This window comes from Phycodurus eques, chromosome 4, assembly GCF_024500275.1.
Source record: "Phycodurus eques isolate BA_2022a chromosome 4, UOR_Pequ_1.1, whole genome shotgun sequence".
Taxonomy (NCBI): domain Eukaryota; kingdom Metazoa; phylum Chordata; class Actinopteri; order Syngnathiformes; family Syngnathidae; genus Phycodurus; species Phycodurus eques.
In genome coordinates this window covers 22,996,081-23,022,685 of record NC_084528.1, presented here as the reverse complement: position 1 = coordinate 23,022,685, position 26,605 = coordinate 22,996,081, and the positions used below count along the sequence as shown (strand labels likewise).

At 41.8% G+C, this 26,605-nt stretch overlaps 2 protein-coding genes across 6 annotated transcripts in view; one reads left to right on the top strand and one right to left on the bottom strand.

Annotated features, from left to right (window-relative positions):
- Nucleotides 1–23,393, top strand: part of tmod4 (tropomodulin 4 (muscle)) — a 38,493-nt gene extending 15,100 nt beyond the window's left edge. For 2 of the 4 annotated variants that reach the window (XM_061674696.1, XM_061674695.1), the window contains exons 2-10: nt 10,743–10,922; nt 12,271–12,427; nt 13,682–13,801; nt 18,339–18,431; nt 18,504–18,634; nt 18,862–18,969; nt 19,058–19,201; nt 19,597–19,741; nt 20,336–20,453. In XM_061674696.1, the coding sequence (XP_061530680.1) occupies nt 10,821–10,922; nt 12,271–12,427; nt 13,682–13,801; nt 18,339–18,431; nt 18,504–18,634; nt 18,862–18,969; nt 19,058–19,201; nt 19,597–19,741; nt 20,336–20,358 (1,023 nt within the window). In that variant the 5' untranslated portion in view covers nt 10,743–10,820 and the 3' untranslated portion in view covers nt 20,359–20,453. Of the gene's footprint in view, nt 1–10,739; nt 10,923–12,270; nt 12,428–13,681; nt 13,802–18,338; nt 18,432–18,503; nt 18,635–18,861; nt 18,970–19,057; nt 19,202–19,596; nt 19,742–20,335; nt 20,454–23,180 lie in introns of those variants that run through there. The other 2 variants (XM_061674694.1, XM_061674697.1) reach the window with 2 other exon arrangements.
- On the bottom strand, nt 22,838–26,380 carry scnm1 (sodium channel modifier 1). 2 transcript variants are annotated; one of them, XM_061674699.1, is made up of 8 exons: nt 26,067–26,380; nt 25,814–25,884; nt 25,618–25,706; nt 25,335–25,429; nt 25,143–25,246; nt 24,966–25,063; nt 23,418–23,541; nt 22,838–23,340 (listed from the first exon to the last, which is right to left on the bottom strand). In XM_061674699.1, exons 1-8 carry the CDS (start codon nt 26,115–26,117, stop codon nt 23,214–23,216), a joined length of 759 nt encoding a protein of 252 aa, XP_061530683.1. In that variant the 5' UTR covers nt 26,118–26,380; the 3' UTR covers nt 22,838–23,213. The 2 variants fall into 2 exon arrangements, with proteins under 2 accessions (XP_061530683.1, XP_061530684.1); XM_061674700.1 differs by having other exon boundaries at nt 23,418–23,508.
- Between the last annotated feature and the right edge of the window lie 225 nt (nt 26,381–26,605).

Here is a 26,605-nt window from a genome sequence, read left to right as displayed (position 1 = left end):
AATGTGCTCCAAACTGTATAAAAACATTTTAATAACCACGTGAACCGCAATATAGTTTGGGATTACTGTATACAAGAGAGCAGAGATTATATGCTTGTAAATATTCTTGTATACTCTGATCGCATGTGTTGCTGCTCTCTGTGTGAAAGGAACAGTTGTTTGAAGGTTTACAATTACCTTAACATCTATGCTAATTTACGTTAGCCTGTCTATTGCGTTCCGCATCATATGCTGGCATTAAAATAGCAGATTCTTGTGGGGACGAAATTATATGGTTCAGTATATCATGTTTAATTGTCGTTAATGTGTCACTTTTACTGTAAACTTCAACTGGGAGTGACAAATAAACAGCTTGAAGCAAGAACACTTTGCATCTTATTTGGAGAACTGAGTGAGCGAGTCTTCTTTTTGTTTTCTTGGTTAGGTTATATGATGCTCTGCCATACTTTAAAAAGTGTCTTTCCATATGTTTGTGTATTTGAACACATTTAAATGTGTTTAAAGCATGGGTGAAAGGGATAAAACTATTTTTTTTTTTTAAATACCTATGCTGAAAAAAACCAACATAATTTTCGATTGCACATGATTACAATGTGGTAAAGTCCCCCGCTTTGAAACTAATCAAACAATTCACTGTATGTTAAACACATTTTAATCATGTGCAACCAATGTACATATTCAAATTATGTAAATTCAAAGACGCTTTTTTTTTTTTTTTTTGTCTATGTATATTGCGAATCATTTGTTAAATATTGTCACCTGGATGATGATGTGCCAGCTCCCTAGCTGTTTAGAGGCTTTTGTGGACCAGAATAGAGACTCCTCTTTGTCTACTGTTATAGGAAGCTGAGAAAATGTGAATTGAAAATTGAATCATAAGAGCTATGTCTTCAGATTTTGAGAAGTGGGATTCTTGTATGTTATTATTCTCCGCTCTCCTTCCTCTTCTTCTTCTGTTTTGTTCTGTTTTCCCTCGATGGATTTGTTTCGGAATTCTTTCCCCATGCGCTCATGTGTGCGTGAGATGGGGGGAGGAGACATCAAAGTAAACGGGAAATGGGATCCCACTCCCCACCCGGCAAGGCCTTGGCGTTGAGAGACAAATACATCGTGATGGCGTTCATGCGAGCAGGGAGGCCGGCCGTCTGTGTCCATTCACATTTTCAGCCATTCACATTTTTAACAAGACGTCCGAGACCGGCGCTCAAACGCTTTTTCTTTGTCTTGTCTTCAGATTCTTTCTCCTTTTTCCAAACTAATTTCCATCCAGAATGCTTGTTCAAGTCCATGCATTAAATATAGAATTAATGGACATTATCACATGATCAAAAACTGAAAAAAAGAAACTATTAAATGTGTATTAGCAATATGAACTGCTTTGCTCTGTAAGCACGCCCATAATAATAATAAATAAAGCTGCAATCCCTGTACATTGCCCCAAAAATGCCTACTTCAAACAAAAATGGCCAACTTCAGTCATTGGTCCCTGAGACTTTTTTGTGCGTCGTTTTATGATAAATATGTCCACCAAATTTCATGTCGATCGGTGAAACTGGTGCAGGGGGCTTATTTTTTATTTTTTATTTTTTTGACGTGATGCTCCGCCCACATGGCATAAGCAAAAAATCTTGGCAATTTAGTGTCGCCCATTTTTCTATGATACCTGCATCCAATTGGGGTTCATTTGGATGAGTTCAATGACGTACAAGCCCAGGAATTTGCCCCAAAATGCCCACTTCAAACCAAAATGGCCGACTTCCTGTTCAATTTCAGGCATGGGTCCTAGAGACTTTTTCATGCGTCCCTTCATAATAGACATGTCTGCCCAATTTCTTGTCAGTTGGTAAAACTGGTGTCAGGGGCTAATTTTTTTCTAACTACTGAGTTAGTTTTGGGCGGCACGGTGGACGATTGGTTAGAGCGTCAGCCTCACAGTTCTGAGGACCCTGGGATCAATCCCCGGCCCCGCCTGTGTGGAGTTTGCATGTTCTCCCCGTGCCTGTGTGGGTTTTCTCCGGGCACTCTGGTTTCCTCCCACATCCCAAAAACATGCATTAATTGGAGACTCTAAATTGCCCGTAGGTGTGACTGTGAGTGCGAATGGTTGTTTGTTTGTATGTGCCCTGCGATTGGCTGGCAACCAGTTCAGGGTGTACCCCGCCTCCTGCCCGATGACAGCTGGGATAGGCTCCAGCACGCCCGCGACCCTAGTGAGGAGAAGCGGCTCAGAAAATAGATGGATGGAGTTAGTTTTGGAGGAATCACGGAGGGGACCCCTAAAACAGATACAGATCACCAATATATATGCACTTGCCAAAATTGGTGAGTTTTTGCACACATTTCATTTGTTGCAAGAATAATAAAACACAGCTAACGAAGCACCCCAATGTACATTCCAATGCATGTTTTTGTACTTGCCATGGTAACATAAACAAACAGATATATTTGTTCAGTTCTGGTACTTTGAGTCAGACGTCCATCATGTCCCTGACACACCTGTGGATGTCATCATCATCATCATTATCATCATCATCATCATCATCATGAAAACCGGCTTGCCCTCTGCGGCCTCCGATCGGCCGCCACAGCCTTAGAACCTTTTAACGCGACATGGCGTCTGTGCACATATACGCACGTACACACACACACACACACACACACACACACACACATTCACAAAGGTCTAAGCCGCTGCCCTTTCAAGCTGCTGCATCTCTGGCTTACATTCTTGCACAGATTCTCATTCAAGCACAGAATGGGTAGACAAAGACTTTGTGTGCTTTCTAAAATGGAGTCCGTCTCGGGCGTCCCCTGGTGAGGGAAATGCATCATAGCAAAGCACCCACATCCATGTCACGTTCATACGTCTGCATGTGTGTGTGTGTGTTTTAATGGCCTCTGAGGAGGAGGAGGAAGTAGCTTCTTTTTGCAAGCAGAAGAGGGACACGACTGTCGTCATGGGAGACCAATCGTGCTTTGTGTGTCGGGGGGAGGCCCGCTCACCTCCTGCTTGAAATGGGAACCTGCCCCCTCTGTGATCACGGGGGCAGCAGGTTCCACAGGAAGTTGTTATGGAAGGTTTCTGTGTGGTGTTTCCTGTGCTTTGCCCAAAAGGTGCCCAAGGTTGACTGGTGATCAGGTGCCAGGGCTGAAAAACCTGAATCACTTCTGTTTTCCTGCACTGAAATCCATTTCAAAATAGTAGAAAGCTTTGTGTTGTTTTGTATTGGGTTGTGCTACGTTTGGTTTTTGTGGTGTTGTGTAGTTTTTGTTTTGTTTTATGGTGTAGTGTTACATTGTGTTGTTTTATGTCATGTTGTTTTGTGTAGTGTGGTGTGTTGTTGTTGTGTTGGGTTGTTTTGCATTGTGTACAAATCTGTTGCATTGGTTTGCATGAGGCAGCACGTACCTGTGTGGGTTTTCTCGGGGCACTCCGGTTTCCTCCCACATCCCAAAATGATGCATGGCAGGTTAATTGAAGACTCTAAATTGCCCGTAGGTGTGAATGTGAGTGCGGATTGTTGTTTGTTTGTATGTGCCCTGCGATTGGCTGGCAACCAGTTCAGGGAGTACCCCGCCTCCTGCCTGATGATAGCTGGGTTAGCCTCCAGCACTCCCGCGACCCTTGTGAGGATAAGCGGCTCAGAAAATAGATGGATGGATGGATGGTTTGTGTGGTGCTGTGGATTGCATTGTCTTTGTGTTATTTTGTTTTGTGTTGTGTTGTACTATGTTGTGTAGTGGGTTACTGGCTGGGGCCTTGGTGGAGATATTGTATATTTTATGTTACATAAGCATAAGCGATGGTGACTTTTGAGCCCTGGTAGAGGTCAGCGTTCTGGAGGCTGACGTTTCGTGTGAGCTTGTCGTGAGTCACGTTCTGGTTTGAATACATAATGTTCCTAAAGTCTGTTGTTAGACAACATAATTAATGAATGCAATTAATGTAATTAGTGATGAAAGTAATTATTTTAGGCAATCATTCGGAACATAAGAAGTTGAAATTTCCTGCTGAAAGGTCATAAGCACACAGAGAAACATCAACTCTGCTGCTGACCTTTAATATGTAGATTATATATATATATATATATATATATATATATATATATAATTAAAGATACACATCATCTTTTGGTTGATAAAGTCCACACTTTTTTTCGTCAGAGACGGTCGTAAAGTCAATGTGAATGTATCAGGAGGGATACCACTTCAATATGAGACACACAAATTTGAAGAATGGACATTTTGGACTAAGATTGTCAACAAAAAGACAAAAGAATGTGTGATAATGTCGAAGTAGGACACAAAAAAAAAACCACATAAAATGTGTAAAAATGTCAATATGGGACACAAGACAACGCAACAAGTGTGAAAATGTTGATGTGTCACACAAAAAGAAAAAAAAGTGTAAGGCTGTCAACAGAAAGACAAAAAAAGGGGACAAAATGTACATTTTGGACACAAAAAGGAAAATGTGTATGGATGTAAACAGAAGGGGGATGGGAAGCATAAGAATGAATGTGCAAAAACACACAAGTATGAGAATGTATGTTTGTGCATTGTTCTTGTTGTTGTTGTCAGCAGGGCTGGTAGACATTGTTGTCAGGTGTGTCCCATAGTCATAGAATGTTAAACATGTCCCATCTAGTACATGGGTTTGTGTGTGTCTGTCTTATTGCTGTCAGTCAGGTTGTGCACAGTGTCGTCAGGTGTGTTTTATGGCTACAGAATGTCAAGCATGCCACTTATGTAACATCACGGTGAGAACAACGAGGTCATGAACAGGATGAAGTGGACAAAAAGTCAGTGTTGAACACACACAAAAAAAGTGTAAATTCAATATGAAAGACAAAAGACACAAAAAGTAAAAGAATGTTAATATGAAAGTCAAAATGTGTGAGAATGTCAATATTTGACAGATAAAACGACAAAACTGCGAGAGTATCAATTTTGGATACAGATAAGACAAAAATGTGTCAGTATCTCAACAAGTGACATCTAAAAGATAACAAAAAGTTTCATATAAACACATTTATAGTCGAGAAGAAAAAGTACGGCAATGTCAACAAAAAGACAGCACAGTGTAAAATGATACGCGAGATACAAAAGACAACAAGTGTGACAATGTCGACGTGGGACACGAAAAAGACAACAAAGCATATGTTGATTTCAATAAATAGAAAAACGTGTCAGAACACCAATGTGGGACACAAAAAAGATAAATTGTGGGGATGTCAATAACAAACAAACACAAAGTAAGAATGTCAATAGTGAGGTGTGGAAAATCTTGGATGGGAGCCTATTCTAGTCCAAACTAAAACTGTCTCATAGTTATCAGATCCACTTTTATTAGACTACTCTACTGTAGCTGTGGCGCCACCTGCTGGATATAGAGAAAAATGTGTTTCAGTCATCCACTCACTCATCCATTTTCTCTTTAGCGATCGTGAGTCATTTTCACATAATTTGATCAATAGCGGCCAAGACATGCGCCACTGAATTTCCTTTTGAAAATCATTTCATTTGACTGATATGAGTATTTGAATTAGGATCTGTGACCTGAAGTACCCGGATGAGGCACTCATTTTGCATTCACACAATAGTAGGCGTAAAAAAACAATAACAACGGTGTTATTTCTGAGATATATATGAATTTATGAAAGTGTAGGAACGATTGCAATCCGTTATTCCGATTGTATAAAGACAAGCGTGGAATGGGTTTAATGCACTTTATTTATGCACTTGTATCTGCCGAGTTTGGAGGGGAACACATGAACATTGTGCTACTCACATGATTTTTATGAGGCTGTTTATGTCTTTACCGTTATGGAAGAAGTGTATTTCAATACACCACCACGTTTTCTTTAATCAATGTATTTCTAGTTTGCATCGCTATGTTACACAATTACTTAGTTGCTCAAAGTATAATGCTATAAAGTTTTAACACCAATCGGTAAAGTGTAGACTAAGTTCACTGCTGATTTTCATTTTATTATTGAATTAAGTTGTTCTTCATTATTAAAAGTTACCATTGTTTATGATTTATTAAAGAAATCTTGTTGTTTGGTTAAATTTGCATGGTTCTGCCATGAAATCAGTGTACTGTACATAGTAGCATTAGCTAGTGACAGTTACGGGTAGTTTAACCAAACTTCTTTGCCTACGATGCCAAAAATAGAAAAAACAATATCCACAGCAAATCAGTATACAATAGCCAGCACTTGCTCGAATTACTTGTACGATCGTTCAGTGAGTTTGGCTTTGCAGTTACAACTAATCGAGTGGGTTTAGTAGCATCGGAGAAGCAGGGGCCTATGGAGCCGCGGACTCGCTTAGCAGCATTGGCCGACAGAGGAGGGGTGTGAGTGAAGGCCAGGCGCGGCTAGTCGATTGGATCGGCTCGCAACAGTTCGGGATCTTCTTTTCCTTTCGGCTTGTCCCTTTAGGGGTCGCCACAGCGTGTCATCGTTTTCCATGTAAGCCTATCTCCTGCATCCCCTCTCGAACACCAACTGCCCTCATGTCTTCCCTCACAACATCCATCAACCTTCTCTTTGGTCTTCCTCTAGCTCTCTTGCCTGGCAGCTCCATCCTCATCATCCTTCTACCAAAATACTCACTATTTCTCCTCTGGACGTGTCCAAACCATTGAAGTCTGCTCTCTCTAACTTTGTCTCCAAAACATCCAACCTTGGCTGTCCCTCTGATGAGCTCATTTCTAATTTTATCCAACCTGGTCACTCCAAGAGCGAACCTCATCATCTTCGTTTCCGCCACCTCCAGCTCTGCTTCCTGTTGTCTCTCATCCGTACATCATGGCTGGCCTCACCACTGTTTTATAAACTTTGCCCTTCATCCTAGCAGAGACTCTTCTGTCACATAACACACCTGACACATTCCTCCACCCGTTCCAACCTGCTTGGACCAGTTTCTTCACTTCCTGACCACACTCACCCTTGCTCTGGACGGTTGACCCCAAGTATTTCAACTCCTCCAGCCTTGCTATCTCTTCTCCCTGTAGCCTCACTCTTCCCCCACCACCCCTCTCATTCATGCACATATATTCTGTTTTACTTCGACTAATCTTCATTCCTCTGCTTTCCAGTGCATGCCTCCATCTTTCTAACTGTTCCTCCACCTGCTCCCTGCTTTCACTGCAGATCACAATGTCATCTGCAAACATCATGGTCCACGGGGATTCCAGTCTAACCTCATCTGTCAGCCTATCCATCACCACTGCAAACAGGAAGGGGCTCTGGGCTGATCCCTGATGCAGTCCCACCTCCACCTTAAATTCATCTGTCACACCTAGAGCACACCTCACCGCTGTTCTGCTGCCCTCGTACATGTCCTGTATTATTCTAACATACTTCTCTGCCACTCCAGAATTCCGCATGCAGTACCACAGTTCCTCTCTGGGTTCCCTGTCATAGGCTTTCTCTAGATCTACAAAGACACAATGTAGCTCCCTCTGACCTTCTCTGTACTTTTCCATCAACATCCTCAAGTCAAATAATGCATCTGTTGTACTATTTCTAGGCATGAAACCATACTGTTGTTCGCAAATACTCACTTCTGTCCTGAGTCTAGCCTCCACTACTCTTTCCCATAAATTCATTGTGTGGCTCATCAACTTTATTCCTCTATAGTTCCCACAGCTCTGCACATCACCCTTGTTCTTAAAAATGGGCACCAGCACACTTTTTCTCCATTCCTCAGGCATCTCCTCACGCGCTAGAATTCTATTGAACAAGGTGGTCAAAAACTCCACAGCCACTTCTCCTAGATGCTTCCATACCTCCACAGGAATGTCATCAGGACCAACTGCCTTTCCATTTTTCATCCTGTTTAATGCCTTTCTAACCTCCCCCTTACTAATCATTGCCACTTCCTGGTCCATTTACTAGCCTTCTGAATGCTATCTAGTGAGGCCTATGGAGCCGCGGAGACGCTGAGCAGCACAACCCGAAAGGGGAGCAAGCGAAAGGCTTTGATCTATCTAACAGAAGCTCCCCCCCTCCCCCCACTTCAACATAGTTCCTTGGCATCTGGATGGCGCCAAAGTACTGCTTTTCTGTGAGACCGGGTTTTGACATGTTTAACAGAAGCCCCTCCTTTCCCACTTCAACAGATCTTTGGCACCAGAATGGCACCAAAGCACGGCTTTCCTATTAGACAAGGCTTTGACAAGGTAGAAGCTCCTCCCTTCACTTCAACATAGTTTCATGGCACCAAGATGGTGCCAAAGCACTACTTTCCTGTTATCAGGGCTTTGGCCAGTCTAATACAAGCTCCTCCCCTCACTTCAAAATAGTTCCATGGCACCAAGATGGTGCCAAAGCACTACTTTTCTATTAGACAGGACTTTGACCTGTCTAATAGAAGCTCCTACCCACACTTCAATGTACTTCTGAAGCAGCGATTTTGTAAAAAATTGCCTGTCATAATTCAGGCTAGTTTCAGCCACTTGGTGCCAGTGTTTCTACATCTTATGTAGGAAACATTTGAATATATCATGGCATTGTGATGACTAGTTTGGAGCCACTGGGTGTCACTATTTCTCCTGCAATGTGCTCCACTGTTCATGTTGCTGTCAATTTTTAAAGTTCTGCCTCTCAACCACACTCTCCCCTCTCTCCCCGTGCCATACAATGCTGACGTCACGAGAGAGGTGGGGTGTTTGGGGTGCTATGGGGTTCTAGAGTGGGTGTAGTTTGTGTCTCAGTGGAGGCTCGGACGCTGTGACTTGAGGTAGGTGAGATATATGTTCAACCTTTGCTCGCTGACACTCAGTAACACAGAATTTGTGTTATGAACATTTTAAATGACAACAAAAGTGAACAGAAATCAGGTGTGCAGATGAACACTTGTGGTAGGAAAAACTGGAAGTTGAACATGAAGCGTTTTGGAAGTGGAAGATATTAGGAGGATGAAGATGATAATTTGGGCAGTTGAAGACACTGAAGGTTGAGGTTTTAGAAGTAAAGGTTTTTGGATGTTGAAGACGAACATTTTTGGAACATGATGGTTTCTGGAGGTTGAAGATGAGGTTTTTAAAACAGAACTTGTAGGATTTTGGAAGTTTACTTGTTTCTTTACAAGATGAGGGTATTGAAGATTGAGGTATTTTAAAGTTGGTGTTTTTGGAAGCTAAACATGAACAACTTTGGAGATTAAGGGTGAAGATATTTGGAAGTTGAAGATGGACATTCATTTTTTTTCAATAGATGAGGAACTTCAGGAGTTGAAAATCATTAGCCTAATAGTACGATTGTCAAAGTCATTTTTACTCACTATTACAAAATGAATAAAAAAAAATATGAACTTACTAGACACTAGCTTTTTCTTCTTCTTGCTTTCCAAAAACATTTAAATATGACTTGGGCAACTAAACTATTAGGCTAAGGAAATGAAGGTATGTAGAGATTGAAGATTTTGGAAGCATTACACGAAGGATTTTGGTAGTACAAGTTGGAGGTTTTTAGAAGTAGAATGACAGATGGAGGTATTTGGAGGTTGAAGATGAAGGATCGAGGAAGTAAAAGATTGAGGGTTTTTGAAGTTGAATGTAGTTGGAAGATGAAGGTATGTGGAAGATGATGTTTTTGGAAGCTTAACATTAAGCATTTTTGGAAGTAGACCAAAGGTTTTTAGAAGTTGATGCTTTTGGGAAGTTGGTAATTTTATTTATTTATTTATTTTATTTTTTTGATGGAGGACATACTGTTTTTGGTGGATGAAAATCAAGATTTGGAGAGGGAAGTCTAAGGTTTTTGGAAGCAGAGCATGAATATATTGAGAAGTAAAGTAATTTTTTGGAAGTCATAGGTAAATGTTTTCGGAAGAATTTTAGTTTTAAATACAAATGTTTTGGGATGTTTGTCCATGGATTAACAGGTTCTGTTGGCTGTGTGACACTTTGTGAGAAGACACATTGTGCATGGTCCATGTGTGTGTGAGTGATTGTGTGTGTATGTGTGTGTGTGTGCGTGTGCATGGGCAACCTAAGGCGCTGAGGCTTGACGCGGCTGCAAGTAGCCGACTTGTCAAGCTAAAATTAAGCCCAGCATGATTTGGAATGTTACACTTGGGCGCTAAGACGTGCAGGAACAGGAACAGGAAGAAGACAAATGTGCTTTTGCAGGGGTTTCAACACCCACAATTTTCCCAGTGGAAGGTTCCAACAAGCACACTTTTTTTTTTTGCACCCGCCATAGATGTGGATGCTTCAACACCCACACTTTTTCCCAGTGGAAGGTTCCAACGCTTACACTTTGTCACACCCGCAAAACACCCACACTCTTCGTCGCACCTGCAGGGGCTGCGGGTGTTTAAAGACCCATATATTTCCCCTTAAAAGTTTTTTTTCACTCACAATTTTCATCACACCCATGGGCGATGTGATGTTTCAACAGCCACACTTTCCCCGGTGAAAGGTTCCAACACTTGCACTTTTCCTGCTGTCGTGCACAACCACCAAACTGTCGCTCTTCGTCAGGAGGTACATGTAAACGCGTTTGTGAGGCATTAAAGAGGGTGCACGGATGACAAATGAGGGTGCGCGGTTGATAAATGAGGGTGCGCAGCTATTCTTAGCGGCTACGAGCGATGCTAACGGTATAGAGTTACTCACACCTCATTCTCTCTCTCGCTTCCATCATCGCTCGGCCTCGCTCACCCGCTGTGTGATGTCATGTGATGTGTTAAGTGTCTTTCTTTACTTGTACTCCTTTTTCTAGCAGTACCCCATCCACCCCAGTCCACCCTTGCATGTGAGTGGGTGCCCCCCCCCCCCCCCCCCCCTCCCAAAGAAGTGAGTCATGACGGACCCCAGGGACATCGACGAGGACGCTATCCTCAAGGGTCTGAGTGCCGAGGAACTGGACCAGCTGGAGTATGAATTGGCAGAGATGGACCCCGAGGTACAAGGAGAGCTCCGTTCGAGTCACATAACTTGACTGGAGTTTGACTTAAGTTTTCTGTATAGTGAAAATAAATGTCTTGTAAATTTGACACACCACAGAGTGTTGTTAGCAACCCTGCCAAATTTAAATGATTACAAAAAGGTGTTAAAATCGTGAAAAATAAAGCTCTCGTCGCCACGCTCAAACGCTGTGTGTTTGTCTGCTGAATGTGCTGAAACCACGCCCCACTCAACTGTCAATCAAATACCACTCCGACAACCTGAAAAAATGGATGCTACATCAGGGTTTAGGCATACCTAGCTAGCTAGCTAACTGCACATCAGAATTGGACCGGTTAACTGCTGATACTGATGATGATATGTAATGGGAAGAGGCGACTCATGCCGGGGGCCCAAGTGCATCACTTTAAGTACTACATACTGTAGCTTTTCTTCTTTACACGTTTTCCGCAATTATCTTCAAACGTATAATGTGTTCAGAAACAAATCTATGATTTCACCTTAGGTTCTTAAGTCGCCAATTTTAGGACTTGGGACTCTCTTGGTCCAAACTTATGAAAGACTTGCTTTGGTTTTGAATTGAGCTTCATGATTTATCGAGTCTTACCTGTTTACATTCGAAAAATCTGCAGTTTCATAACAGTGTGAAAACGTTACTAGTAACAGTCGTTCTTGGAGTGCGCTGAATTGTCTTTCTAGTGAGGAAAGGAGCATACTAGTACATGCCATGGACCTTAAGATGGATATCGAATTATTGCTCAACATAGGCCAGTATGCTAGGATGTGGAGTAGCTACAGAGACCGCCTCATGAAGCACGAATAATGGAGGGAGCAGTGAAGAGTATTAGATTTAGATTCAAGGATTGTTTTTGACAAATGGCAACATGTAAAGCTTCAAAATAAGAGACACAAGTTCAACATTGAATTTCACCCGTCACTATTAAACCCACAAGGACAGCTAGGTTACAGTAAGCTACATTAACGTCACAGTTTAGCTACCTGATGGCTTGTCATACATTAGCTTCATGTCGGTTATGCGTTTAATAAAGTAACAGACAGTACGGAGACTGATTTTGGACCACTAGAAATTTGATTGTGTTAGTACCTACAGCTAACCAGCTCAGGTAAAAAAATAAGGAGTGCAAAGTAGCTAATTTGCAAATCGATCTTGTGACTAAGCAAGATTGTATGACTTTGATTTAACCCAAGTCATGACTTGACTCGACTTAGTTGATTATAGCCAGAGTAACTTTAGGACTCGTTTGAAATAAGACTTGAGACTTACCTATGATTTGTGACTTAGTCCCACTTCTTGTCACATCAACACGACCTCCTCGTCCTCCCAGAATGCCTTGCTGCCAGCTGGCTTGCGGCAGCGTGACCAGACAAAGAAAAACCCGACGGGACCGTTCGACCGCGATGCTCTGATGCAGCACCTGGAGAAGGAGGCCATGGAGCACCCGGACCGGGAGGAGCTGGTGCCTTTCACGGGGGAGAAGAAAGGTGACACTAACTCTTTATTGCGTGGACTCTCAAATCTTGACCCCTTCTGGGCAACACATTTTACCAAGGATTCTCCCATTTAGTCCTAACGCTAATTAAACATAACTACCATGTCATTAGCTTAATAGCATAATTGCCAAATTTTTTATTTATTTATTTTATTTTTTCGCAAAACAATAAAAAAATGCAACAAATCCAACAAACAAGAAGAGCCCTGTTGCCTCGATAAAACCTTTGCGGCTTAAAATGGAACTGGATGACTGCGAATCAACACATACATAAAGAAAACATTTTTTTTTTTTTTTTTTTAGCAGGCACACTGGTATTTTTTTATTGCTATTGTGACAGAAAGTTAAAAATGACAGGCATTTATGCTAGTTGGCTAACACTGTTACCCTTGTTTGCCATGGGAATTTCAGTGAATCCGCGTTCATCACGTGGGATATTTCCACACCCACCTGCAATAGGTGAAAATCTGCGCTATAGCGAGACCGTATACAAACATTTATTATACACTTTTCCCCCCTTCCACACGCCTTGTGTACGTTGTACATTTAAACGCCAACATTTTCAACCAAGCCATGTAATTTCCTCGAACAAAAGTACAATTTTCTTAGTGCTAACATATAAAGTGAAAAACCATTGATGGGCTAACTGAAATTAGCATAGATGTAACGGTAATTATAAGCTATCACTTTAGCACACACAGCGGCAACATATATTAACAGGGCGTACAATATTCACAGGCCGATATTATCTCTCCGCTGTGGGAACAACAACTATTAGTGAACCTTATTTGGGGATTTTCTCTGCCTCTTTTTCTTGCTCTGAATGATGCTGCATCTCTTCCAGGAGACCTCAGTGCTGCCCGTCATGTTGCGGCACAACATGGTACCTCACTGAAGGCGCACAAATCTAAATTCAAACTTACAATATTATTTTCAAAAAAGTAGCTCGGAATTGTTCGTATGTCCAAATTGTTTACAAGGTGAATGCTCGTACTTTATTAAAAATCCTCGATCTAGCGGAGGTCATAAACGATGAACCACAATAGCAAGGGAACACTGACCCATGTTTTTTTTTTTTTTTTGGTGCCCATATGTAAGTACAGTATGCACTTAAACAATAACGCAACATAATTGTATATTGCTAATAATTTTGCGGACACCCAAGTACTCCCGGTTTAAGATTTAGTGGTTCAGTGAAGTCTGCATGCTCAAACGTCTATGTTGTTCTTGGTCCGTGTGCCTCCAGGAAAAGCCTTTGTGGCCAAAAAGGCAGACGAGATTCCCCAGCACGAGCAGGTCCTCCTAGAACCCGAGCTGGAGGAGGCGCTCAAGAACGCCACCGACGCCGAAATGTGTGACATCGCAGGTGAGCCCACGTCTTTAACGCCTTGCCCACGACCATTGCGATGCGTGCCTCACTTCTCTCACGAAAAGTCAACTAAGATAGACTCCAACTCACCCTAACGGAACCCTAAGTTCTCGATAAGAGTTGAGTGTGATTATCTATTTGTGCCCTGACATTGACCAGTTCAAGATGTGCCCCACTTTCTCTAACTGCCAAAAGTCAACTGAGATGGCTCCACCTCATCTGTGACCCGAAATTGTGCATAGGTTTGAAATTAAGTTTGAATGCTTGTTTGCCTAAATATGCCCTGACATTAACTGGCGAACATAATAATTACATTTTATTTGAAACACATTTTCATCATGTTTACCCCACTTCTCTCACCAACGGTCAACCCAATTAGACTCCTGCTCACTCTAACACAACCCTAAATTGTCCATAGGAGTGAATGTGTGAATAGCTTGCCTAAATATGCCTTAACATTGACTGAGTCTACCCCACTTCTCACACCAAAAGTCTGAAGTGAAGTACCAAGATGTTTCTTTTTGAGTTGTGTCGGTAGATGGATGCAAGAACAAGCGTCCTGCTGTGGAGCCTTTTTTTTTTTTTTTTGGTTAACCCTCACTTTGCCAGAAATTCGACTGGGCTGACCCACATACTGTATAAATTGCGCTGGGACGTTCCAGCACCCACGACAGACATGTGACGAGATCCGATTCCCCGAAGTCAGCAGCTCAAAAATAAAACGGGCTGGGCTGGTAGGGTGTTGTGGCTTCTGTAGGAGGAAGATGGGATATCTTTGTAAAACACACGTCCGTTGACGGAATGGGTATAGTTGCCCAAGACAGCCCATGGCGTATATTTTATATTTAAACCTGTTAATTGTTTAAACACATGTTCTGGAATTATGAGCCGGGTTTTGGGGGTCAACTAAGAACTGTAGTAGCAGTATAGACTTGGATTTATTGGTTCTGTAAAAGTCATATAAGGACTGATTCTTGATTGTAAAGGACCAAAGCATGTGGACAGATAGAAAAATCCACAGAGCCAGGCACATCACTGGATGCATGGTGGGGGCTGGAATCTGGACCGGGTCCAGATGAGGATTAAAGCTCGGTTAGCTTCCGTCAGCCTTTTGTTGGGCTTTTTGGCCAACACGCCAGCGGGGGATGAAAAGCTTGGTGCAAAAGAGAGAGCGAAACTGCAGCTCAGCAATGTAATTACCTGTTTTATTTACGATATTAGGATCAGTCGCCGCTCCCCCGCTAGGCTAGCTGGAGCCGTAAAGCTAGCGGGGTTAGTGTCAGGGCCACAGTGGGTGTTTATGGCTAAGCAGGCAGCTGTCTCACTGGCCTGCCTTTCCCTGGTGGGGTCACAAGAGGTGGGGGGAAGGGTGGTGTTGGTGGTGGGGGTGTCACAGCAGTTGGTGTGTGACACACTTTGGTGGGAGGCAGATTACGGCACAAGACACAGTGGTTCCCCCTCCTGGTAACAGCAAAATACAGGTCTATACTTGTTATTTAAGGCAACAGGACCATGAATTGTCACAAATAATACAATTGTCCTGAAAATGATTGCGGTGTGTGAAGCTCTGAATCCTTATTATAGCTTTTGAGTATGAAGAAAAAATAGTATTAGGCTGTTCAGAATGAGTCACTGATGGTGTAGTGGTACACTCGCCTGACTTTGGTGCGGGCAGCGTGGGTTCAGTTCCCACTCTGTGACGTGAATGTGAGTGCAAATGGTTGTCCGTGTCTATATGTGCCCTGCGACTGACTGGCGACCAGTTCAGGGTGTAGTCCGCCTTTCGCCTGAAGTCGGCTGGGATAGGCTCCAGCGCCCTGTGACCCTGAACATGATAAGTGGTGTTGAGAATGAATGGATGTTTGGAATGTACTGTATTAACTGACAAATGCTTTTCTGTTAATCACTGAACTAAAATTCAGTTCTATAAACACTATCTCTGACAACCGCTTCCCATCTGTGTATTATAGCTCAGGACCATTGGATCATTCTCTAAACTAAAAGAGTATTTTGTTGTATAAGCACGGTTTCTAAAAACCGCTTCACATCTGTGTTGCATGGAGTCACCTGGGAACTCCACAATTCCTCTGTAATTCTGGTAAATGTGAAGACAAGCCACTGGGTTCTTGATTAATGAATGCATGAAGCATTTTGTTTCAAGAATCTGATTCTGAACCTCATTCAAAAACTCAAAACCAGGTTAAACATTACTGGGCACAGAACGGACACGTGAGGGCCTCCCTATTAGCGATTGACACGGAGTGGATTTTGACTCCCGCTCCCTCCCACTCCCACTTAGATTGATCCCACGCTCTCCCAATCTCGAGTGAGGGTACACCCTGAACTGGTCGCCAGCCAATCGCAGGGCACATAAACAAACAACCATTCAACCACTCAAATTTACACTTAGGGGCAGTTTATAGTCTTCAATAAACTTACCATGCATGTTTTTGGAATGTGGGAGGAAACCCAGTACCTGCAGAAGACCCATGCAGGCACGGGGAGAACATGCAAACTCCACACAGGTGGGGCCGGGATTTGAACCCCGGTCCTCAGAACTGTGAGGCAGATGTGTTAAACAGTCGTTCACCGTGCCACCAATTAATTAATCATATCTGAGAAAGTTAATGTATACAGTATAGTTCAAGTGAACTTAAACGTTAACGCTCTTAATTTACTCCCATTCCGTGAGAATCCTATGGGACCCACAGGACTTGATGGGTATCCCGAAAAATGTCAGCCTCTTGTCCCAATGTGTCCAGGTAGAGGGCAATGACCCCGGCTGGGCCTGACCGGTGGTCAAGTATCTGAAAGAGAATTTCACGGTCAACTTGTGAAAGCCTAGCTGAGGTCAAGAAGCACCAGAATAGAAAGTTTGTGATGCTCTGCGCTAAATTTAAAGATCTTTCCCGGTGTCGAGGTCTCGCTTGCACGCAATCAAATATCAGACGGACTCTTCTGAAGTCAGTTCAGACCAGCAAAGCACAGTAAATGCTTCTCCTACATTGTATATGCTCCTTCAACACTGACCCAGCATCAACAATAAAATCCTTATCTTGACTGACAGACTTCGCGCCAGACTCGACTGGTGCTGATGATTTTATTGTTGTCGTTGTTTAAGCCCGTGAACGAATGCTCTATTTAGATGGTGTTGAGAGCCTGAGGTCGACACCACAGGTACAATGCATTGCCAAAAGTATTTGATCACTTGCCTTGACTCACATATGAATTTAAGTGATATCCCATTCTTAATTCATAGGGTTTTCTTTGACATCGGTCCACCTATTGCAGTTACATCTTAAGCTCTTGTGGGAAGGCTTTCAATAAGGTTTAGGTGTGAGTTTAATATTAACCCATGAACTTCAGTGAAAGGAACTCTGAATGCTTCAGCATACCAAGAGATTTTGGACATTTCCAACTTGGTGGGAACAGTTTGGAGATTGCCTTAACCCTCCCTGTTCCAACATGTCTGTGCATCAGTGCACAAAACAAGGTTCATAATGACATGGATGAGAGAATTTGATGTGGATGAATTTGACTGGTCTGCATAATCCATAAACTCACTCCTAAACCTTGTTGAAAGCCTTCCCGCAAGACTTTTAAGATGTTATAGCTCCATAGGGTGGACCGATGTCATATTAAACCCTAGGGATTAAGAATGGGATCTCATTTAAATTCATATGTGAATCATGGCAGGTGAGCGAATATTTTTGGCAATATAGTGTAGGTCGAGTCTTGTCGTCAGGCTGTGGAACAAGGAGAACTTGACTTACTGGACTGACTTAATACCCATGGGTCCATCAAAATTGTTCATAAGGCAAATGCTCTTACATAGTATTAAAAATTTGCAGGGGTGGATGAGTGTCGATAGATGCGTGCAACAATTTCCTCCATTTGGCAAAGGTCTTATTTTGCCACACACTCTTCTGGCACCATTCTTTGATGTCATTTAGACATTTCCTCACACGTCTTTCACTTTTGTTGGCACCTTCTGACTCTGTATTTGAAAACCACTAATTATGCCAAAAAACTTTGTTTTGATGAGCCAATGAAATCGATCTGGCATTGTGCAGATGTGACCGAAGAGATCCAGCTTTCTCTGCATTATGTATGTTTTTGTTTGTACTATCTGCCATGTTCACTCTCTGCCATACCTCACTGTTCGATGTTCTGGGAAGCCATCTGATGTTCGGTAAGCATCTGTAGCATTTCGTTTCAAAGGCATTGAGTTTGTTGATGTTAGTGTTTTGTTTTGTTTTAGCCTCCAGGCGTCACAAGCATACAGTAAGATGCTGAATACAGAGTTCCATTTTGGTCCCTAAACTAATGTCGTTACTGTACAGTTGTGTGTTAGTCTGAGATTGTACCTTATGCCTTTGCTATCCTACGCTTGATTTCGTTGATGCAGTCATTGTCCCACGTTATGAGGATACTCAACTAGTGTCCACTTCCTTGTCATTCACCTTCTGTTGATGGCAGTTGGAGGATGCTGCTCACCAATTAAAGGAGAATATAATAATTCTTGCCCCTGCAGCCATCCTGGGCATGTATACGCTGATGAGCAACAAGCAGTACTACGACGCTCTGGGCACCACCGGAACCATCGCCAACACAGAGGGCATCAACAGTACGTAGTAGTCAAAAAGTGAGTTTGCATTTGGCGCTTGGAGATGATTGATGTCTTCGGCATGCCCTTCAGGCGTGGTGAAAGGAGACCCTTTCAAGATCTTCCCCGACGAGCCGCCCAACACCACCAACGTGGAGGAGACCCTGGAGAGGATCCACAACAACGACAGCAGCCTGACTGAAGTCAACTTTAACAACATCAAGGTTAGGGTTAGGTTAGTTTGTTAGTTAAACCCTAACTAGAGCTGTCACTATCAAATCTTTTTTTTAATCTATTAGCCTATAGATATTTCGTTGAGTACTCTAGTAATGCCCCCCCCCCAACAAAAACATTTTAATTGCCGTAGTAAATTGGGACTTGCTTGAAACTTGCTGGATAAGACTTGAGACTTACTCATGATTTACTGCCACCTCTGCCTCATGGTTTTTAGGACATTCCCATCCCGACACTGAAGGAGATCTTCGAGGCTATGAAGGGAAACTCTCACATGGAGGTTCTGAGCATCGCCGCCACCCGTAGCAACGACCCCGTGGCCTACGTGAGTGCCGTGTCTTTTCGCAACATCAACAGTATGAATGACTACAATGTATTATCAACTGGTGTGTGTGTTTGTATTTGTGTGTCAGGCGTGTGCGGAGATGCTGCAGGAGAACACCACCCTGCAAAGTCTTAACATCGAGTCCAACTTCATCACCTCCGACGGGATGATGGCCGTCATCAAGGCCATGGCCAACAACGCCACGCTGGTGGAGCTCAAGATCGACAACCAGGTCAGACATACACACACCGGGCAACACGGTGCAACAGTGGTTAGCATGTCTTCCTCACATTCCTCAGTTTGGGGTTCAAATCTTGACGCTGACCTTCCTGTGTGTAGATTGCATGTTTTTTCTCCTACATTCTAAAATATGCAAGTTAGCTTAATTCAAAAGGCGAAATTGTCCATAGGTGTGAATTTGACTGCGAATGCTTGATTGTCTGTATTTTGCCCTGATAATGGCTGAAGTGTACCCCACTGATGTCACCAAAAGTCTGATGGGAAAGGCATGAGGACAAGGGGTATAGAAAATGGATGGTTGGAAGTTACTCACAGACCAGTTGAGGATCTTTGGGGACCGCACATCGGTTACAAGACGTTCTCTCGCGTTCTCTCTCTCGCTCACAGCGACAGAAGCTTGGCGACTCGGTGGAGATGGAGATCGCCGCCATGCTGGAGAACAACTCCAGCATGCTCAAGTTCGGCTATCACTTCACGCAGCAGGGCCCGCGGGCTCGCGCTGCTATGGCCATCACGCGAAACAACGACATGCGTAAGGAAAAGCATTCGTCTATTGTTGGTTGTTTTCCATTTCAATTGGCAATCCGAAAATAAGAAGCCATAGTGGCTGATTAATTTTTTTACATTTTGTTTTGCTTGTTATTGTTTTACTCTGCTGTCTGCACCCAGGTTGGCATTGCAAATAAGAATCTGTTCAAATCTTCCTTACCTAGTTAAATAAAGGTTAAATAAATAAATACATTATTTATCAAACACACAAAATTGCCTGATTTCCAACTAGAAATTCTCAGAATTTTTCAACCCTAGTCCTGACTGATTGTGGCAGGTAACAAACCTTTACTGATGTTCATCACCAAATTTCTGGGTAAACAAAACCAAATCAAATATTAAACTGAAATTGAGTCCCAAGGCTCGTTTTTCCATTTATCTTTTCTAATCTGAGCCTAAAATTACAAAATGAAAAATCTGTCTTTTTTTTTGTTAAATAACAAAAAAAAAAATCACTTTTTACATTTTTTATTTTTGATTGCCAATTGAAAAAATGGAATGTACGAATGATACTTGGATTAAAATGTTCTGACCCGTTTGGCGGCACCGTGTGAATCAGACGTTTTTCTTTGTTTAGTTCGGCAACAGAGGCTGAGATGAAGATGAAGAGTAGAAGAACTCGTCACTTGTCACGCAGAGCATCTTTTTTCTTCTTTTTTTTTTAGGACATGTGACATGATGATTCATCTCATTTGTCGGGGGAGGAGCGTCTGTAAATACTTTCAATAAAATATTTATTCAAATCCTCTTTGTAAACATTTGTACACCTTTTATTGGATGTTTGTTGAAGACCGGAACACAAAAAATAAGCAAGGAATGTCTAACTAAATAAATAAATCCATGTTGGGCTGAATGGTTAATTGATTTAAAATAAATAAATCCATGTTGGGCTGAATGGTTAATAGATTTTTATCTGTCATGACGATTTTTTTTTTTTATGTCCACGGCTTACACAAACAAAATGGCTGTGAGCAGACAGTAGCTAGTTTACAAAAGTAGTCATTGTTATCAATTTAGAAACTTTTTCGACCCCTCCAGCGGCTATTTAAAAAATAAGATAGGACTAGTGGCTTTAAAACAAAACAACAAAACTTGTTCTGAATGATGTCATTGTCATTTGCTTTTTCTAAGATTAAAATGAGGCAAATCAGATTGTGAAAAAAAGAGAGATTTTATTTTATCAGCATATCGCTCAGCCCTAATTTCATGATTTCCTCTCTTCTAGCACGTGGTCCGCTGACAACATTCTAAGGTTTCACTTTAATCACGCAAATCTCCTTTAAGTCGCTCCTGATCTTCGCACTTCCCACAAGCACCTGAGCTATTTTTACCCTCATGGGGCGCAAAGTGATCCGAACCGCAGGTCTTCAGTTACGGCGTTCCACATAGAAGAGGTTTGTGCCCTCAACGCTTTACGGGTACTAACAGCTGCTAACCTCTCAGGAGTTCCACAACATGTCCTGCATTCCCTTCTCTTCCACACGCCCCATGTTTTTCATGTTTCCTCTACTTAAAGTGATGGCAGCTGGGCACTACTCTTTGACGTTTTAAGTTTTTGTCCTCCCACCCCCTTTCTTGGATTTGCTTATTTTTCCTGATACCAATTTGGAACAATAGATTTACAGTGTTATACAAGCCGTACAATAATTACATTGTGGAAAGTAGTATAAAATAGCAATAAAATATAAATAGAATATTTCCAACATTACTACATCAAATATTTACAAAAATGTGAGGCGTGTATTCACTTTTGTGAGATAGGCTACTGTATGTAAAAACAATCCATAATAATATATTTATAAATGTTCAACAATTTAACATCATAAAATGAGCCGTCAAGCCTGCTTTTATCTGTTTTTGTAAAATAGTTTCTAGAGGGTCAGAAAAAAAAATCACTCAATTGGCACGGACTCATCCTTTGTAACAAGTTCCACTCTTTTCGGAGCCATGTTGTGAGTGTAAGCAGTGCACACCAGCAAGGAAGCGCCTTTAACTGAAAGCTGCTGAAGAAAAAAAAGAAAAAAAATCTTCCTTGCGAATTAATTGGACTTAAATCGATTCAAGAAAAAGCAGTTGAACGCGCCTCAGACGACCGGGCGCATTGAAAGGCATCCTCCTAGACGCATGGCGCTTTCGACACATTAGCGGCATCGAGAGGTACACCCCCCTCACTTGCTTCTATAATTCACCGCCACTTTGGTGAGCGCGACACTAACTGGTGGAATCACAACCCAAATTAGCACCCGAACCTTCTCGCACTCTGCAGGTTTACACTTAAACTGAGCAGGGATTAGGTTTGAGCTATGAGGGGGTACACTGGGGGAGCCACAGATTCACTACTTCTCCAGCACATGTGTTAAACTGAAGGCTGAGGTGGCTTTTTTTTTTCTTCTCCATTGTACATGGCCAACGAAAGCAAATTAGGTCTACTTCAAGTTTCTTGAATTTATTTTTCAACAAATACCTTCACATTAATTCAATAATAGTTGTCGTTAGTATACAGTAGTAATTTTGCTGTTAAAATATGCTGTATCAAATAAAATTCAAATTCAGGGGCAATTGTGTATATGTAATCATATCATGAGGTGATGATACATGTATAAAAGAAAAACGTACATGTAGAACTAGTGTAGGCATTTTTTTCACCTGTGCATATAAGACGGAACCCGGCAAAAAAGAATACATTGGATGCCTTGAGGCACGAGTTCAATTGGTTCTGTGAACAAGCCCTAAACTCAAAATGTATCTCAAATCATCTTTCCCCATTGAAATGAATGGCAATGCCATTAATACGTTCAAACCTACCAAAAAATGAAATTTTTTTGGTGATGTTTATTAATAATATAAATGACACTCAAATATTGTACTTCATAAAAAACATTCAGTTATGACAAAATTAAATTAAATGTAATGAATTGAGAATTTACAATATTTTTTGCTTCAATTCAGCGGACATTGTGCTGCTCCTTCAGTGTGAACATAGGAGCCTAAAACAACTTTTTGCCCACCCTGTTTAATGTGTTTTGCAAGTTTTGGTACAAGACATGCATTGGTGAATTAGTTGTTGACAGAAAAATAATATTGTCAAAGATTTATTGAGCAGTGTTATGTGCTCCCCAAAGCTGAGGCCGACTCTAGAGCCGGGCCTGGCAGGAGAGGTTTTGTTCGAGTCTGACAGGGCCACAAAGCTGACAGAACATGACAAAAATGAGGGACCCCGGGTGACGGTTTTGACACTTTTGAGCCTCCGGGACTCAGCAGCCCCTTTCTCCCTATGGCCCATCACGGATACTGTGATGGACCGTGAGAAAACTTAGCGAGACTTGAATATGAAGGAAAAATTGCCAAAATTATGGCGTCAATGTCTGGTGTCAGATAATTAGCATCCAGTTTCATTCCCCCATGTCACGCTTTTCACACAGAACAGGGATCAGAGAAGTGTCAGAGTGGGAACTTCATGGCTGTTCACAGGCATCCCTTGAAGGCACGATGGCAAGCGACGGAGGCTCGTCCTCGTCGGAGTCAAACTCCACATCCCCGTCTTTCACCCAGCGGCCGCTCGGGTCCCGCAGCCATCCGTCGCTACAGGGAAGATAACACACTTAGAGGCCATTCCTGTGTGACATCGTGGAGACTGGCAGTCAAAGGAGGTTGCGTACCTTTTCAGTTTGAGATAATGCTCTAGCTCTCGTCTTCTCTGGGCCGACATGGGCTCAGATGCCGGGTTAGTCGCAGCCTGGGGACGCCCTCCTGTGGTGTCAGATGAATGTGACTGGTCAGCGCCTGCAAGCAAAGTCTTGGTTTTCACTCTGAGGAGAGGGTCTTAAAAAGTCTCAGATTTTCTTTTTTTTTTACAAAAATCTGTTTTTTCCCCTTTTGCTTATAGAAAAAGCAAATGACAATGACAGTTTTGTTCTTTGGTTGTTGTCCTCCCCCCCTCAAAGATTTGCTTATTCTTCATTTTTCATGTATTTCTAATTTTTTAGTGAAGAGCTGCCTCTTTGGTGGACATTTTTAAAAAAACATTTTAAAACATTTGTTTAGGAAAGAGAATAGTTTATTTTTTTTTGTTTGTTACTGGTAACAGTAAAATGCGGTTTCTGTATTCTATTATGTATGACTAAACGTGAAGCACTTTGTGAATGCTCTCTGTGAAAAGTGATGAGAATTGTTTTTGCTTTCTTACAGGGGATATAAAAAGTATACACAACCCAATTCAAATGCCAATTTTTGTCATACGAAACAAAAAAAACATTTCAAAACTTTTTCCACCATTAATGTAACAACCCAAATATATTAATATATAAAAAATTAATATATAAAAAAATATATATATATATTTTTTTTATTAAAATAATGCGGCACGGTGAACTACTGGTTAGACCGTCTGCCTCACAGTTCTGAGGACTGGGGTTCAAATCCCAGCCCCCCCCTGTGTGGAGTTTGCATGTTCTCCCCGTGCCTGCATGGGTTTTCTCCAGGCACTCCGGTTTCCTCCCACATCCCAAAAACATGCATGGTAGGTTAATTGACAATTCTAAATTGCCTGTAGGTGTGAATGTGAGTGTGAATGGTTGTTTGTTTGTATGTGCCCTGCGATTGGCTGGCAACCAGTTCAGGGTGTACCCGGCCTCCTGTCCGATGATAGCTGGGATGGGCTCCAGCACGCCCGCGACCCTAATGAGGAGAAGCGGCTGAGAAAATGGATGGCTGGATGGATAATTGAAATAATGTGGTTTCAAAAGTGCACACACCCTCTTTTAACTGGGAATGTAGTTGTCACAAACACATTCAAACTCATGTTAAACGGCAGTCAGTTCGGCTGTTCTAGTAGTTTTTTTCCTGACATTTTATTTTTTCCCTTCTCACATAAGTCGGAAAGTTTTGTGCTAACACAGACAGCTACTTGGAACTGTTCCAAATTCCTTCCACCGTGACTAAGGCCCAAGTTCTAGCTGAAGAAAAAGAGCCCCAGAGGATGATGCTACTTTCTCCATGCTTCATTGTAGGTATGGTGTTCTTTTAGTGATGAGCAATGATTGTGCTTTTGTGAACAAGTTCTTCTTTGTTTGCAGCTATGTTGTTAGTGTAAGTAGTGCAGTTCAACAGGAATGCCCTTTGAACTACAGATGTCATGATTAAATTTTTTATTTTTTTTTAAATGATCCCGACCATTAACTCAAATTAATCGATAAAATTGACGTTACCTGACATGCTCTGAACCTCTTCTGACTTTGCAGCTCCACAAGGTGACGCTGTGTGTTCAAGTACACCTTTGCTGCTCGCTGGCCCTTTTACAGTTTTGCTGAATAAACAAAATAAATTACAAACATGTTTTACTATTTGCTTTTGTGAGACCACATGAAAGGGTGCAAGTGGCGTGCCTGGTTCTACGATGGCAGCTGTTATACGGGCCGGTCCTCAGCAAAGCGTGATGGGTCAGCTTCCGTGTTTGAGCCAGTAAAGGAGCTGCTGAACAGGATACTTCCTGAGAAAAAGGTTGATCTTATCTTAATGCAAAGTAAATTAACTACCGCAGCATGGTCTGCTGAAAAGTGCAGCTTTGAGTCACTCACCTGCCTCTGGTCTTCAGCTTGGATGAAGTTTTCTTGTTTCCTTTTTGTTATTTTATGCTTCAACTGGGCTTTCTTACCATAGAATGCCTTTAAACCTAAACATATACACAAATATTATATTCTAGGATTCAATTCTTATTCCAAAGACATTCAATGCATCCTTTGTGTATATCTATGGTACAGAAAATGGATGGATAATTGGCAACCTTATAATTGTCATCTACATGAAGACATAATTTAGTAGGGATTAAGTTTATAAATAATAGTTGTATATTTAGCTCACCTTCTAGATGCCTTTTACCTTTCCTATGGACTGTCACCATGTCGACGGTGTCAAACACGGGGCGGTGGTGGCACACAAGACAAGTGTACCTAAAAAAAAAAAACAACAACAACAACCTTATTGTGTTAGTTGTGTATTTCGGTGAGCTAGAATGGCTGCTGACAGTGTAGTCGGTCAGTTTGTGTTGACATTTCACCTTCCATTACTCAGAAGTGCTGCTTCGTCTTCCGGAATAAAGTTTGACAGAAGATCTGCGACGCGACGTTTCTGCAACCAAAAGCAACAACAACAAAAAGTCGACTACCAACAAACTGTAAGTATTGTAGAGTTTTTTTCTCCCCCGTATTTGTAGTTCAATTCAAGTGTCACTTCTGCTAGCAATAAATTAATTTAGCACCCTGAGATATGTAACGATTGACAATAAAACACGCTATGATTGTAATATTTACCTTGAGGATATTTAGCTGACTTTTGTCGTTGCCTTCTCGTTTAAAAGACATGATTCTTTTGCCCAAATGATGTATGATCAGTTTAGTGAAAGGTTAGCAACCTAGCTAGCGGTCTAGCCTCCAAGTACTGTGGCGTTCACTGTCATGGTAAATTCACCATTCTAGTTATTTAAAGCTTTTATGTAACATGGATCAAGTCCAACCTTCCGATATATATATATGACAATATTCCAAAATTATGTACCTAATTTATTTTTTGCGTTATACATGATTAATTATATTTTAACGTAGTAATGGGTTCATTTATCACAAACGGTAATGCGTGCCAGTGAAGGCATCACACACAATGCATCATGGGAGCCGTCACTCATACGGCAGCCATGGCAACATTAGCTGTTTATCTAACGTAGCACCCTACTAACACGTATCTATTAAAATATCACCAATGCTATAATTTAGACACTTTTGATAATAACTTTCACCTGACTCTCGTTGCTAGCTTTCAATTTAAAAGACATGAGAGTTTATATAAAGTGCAG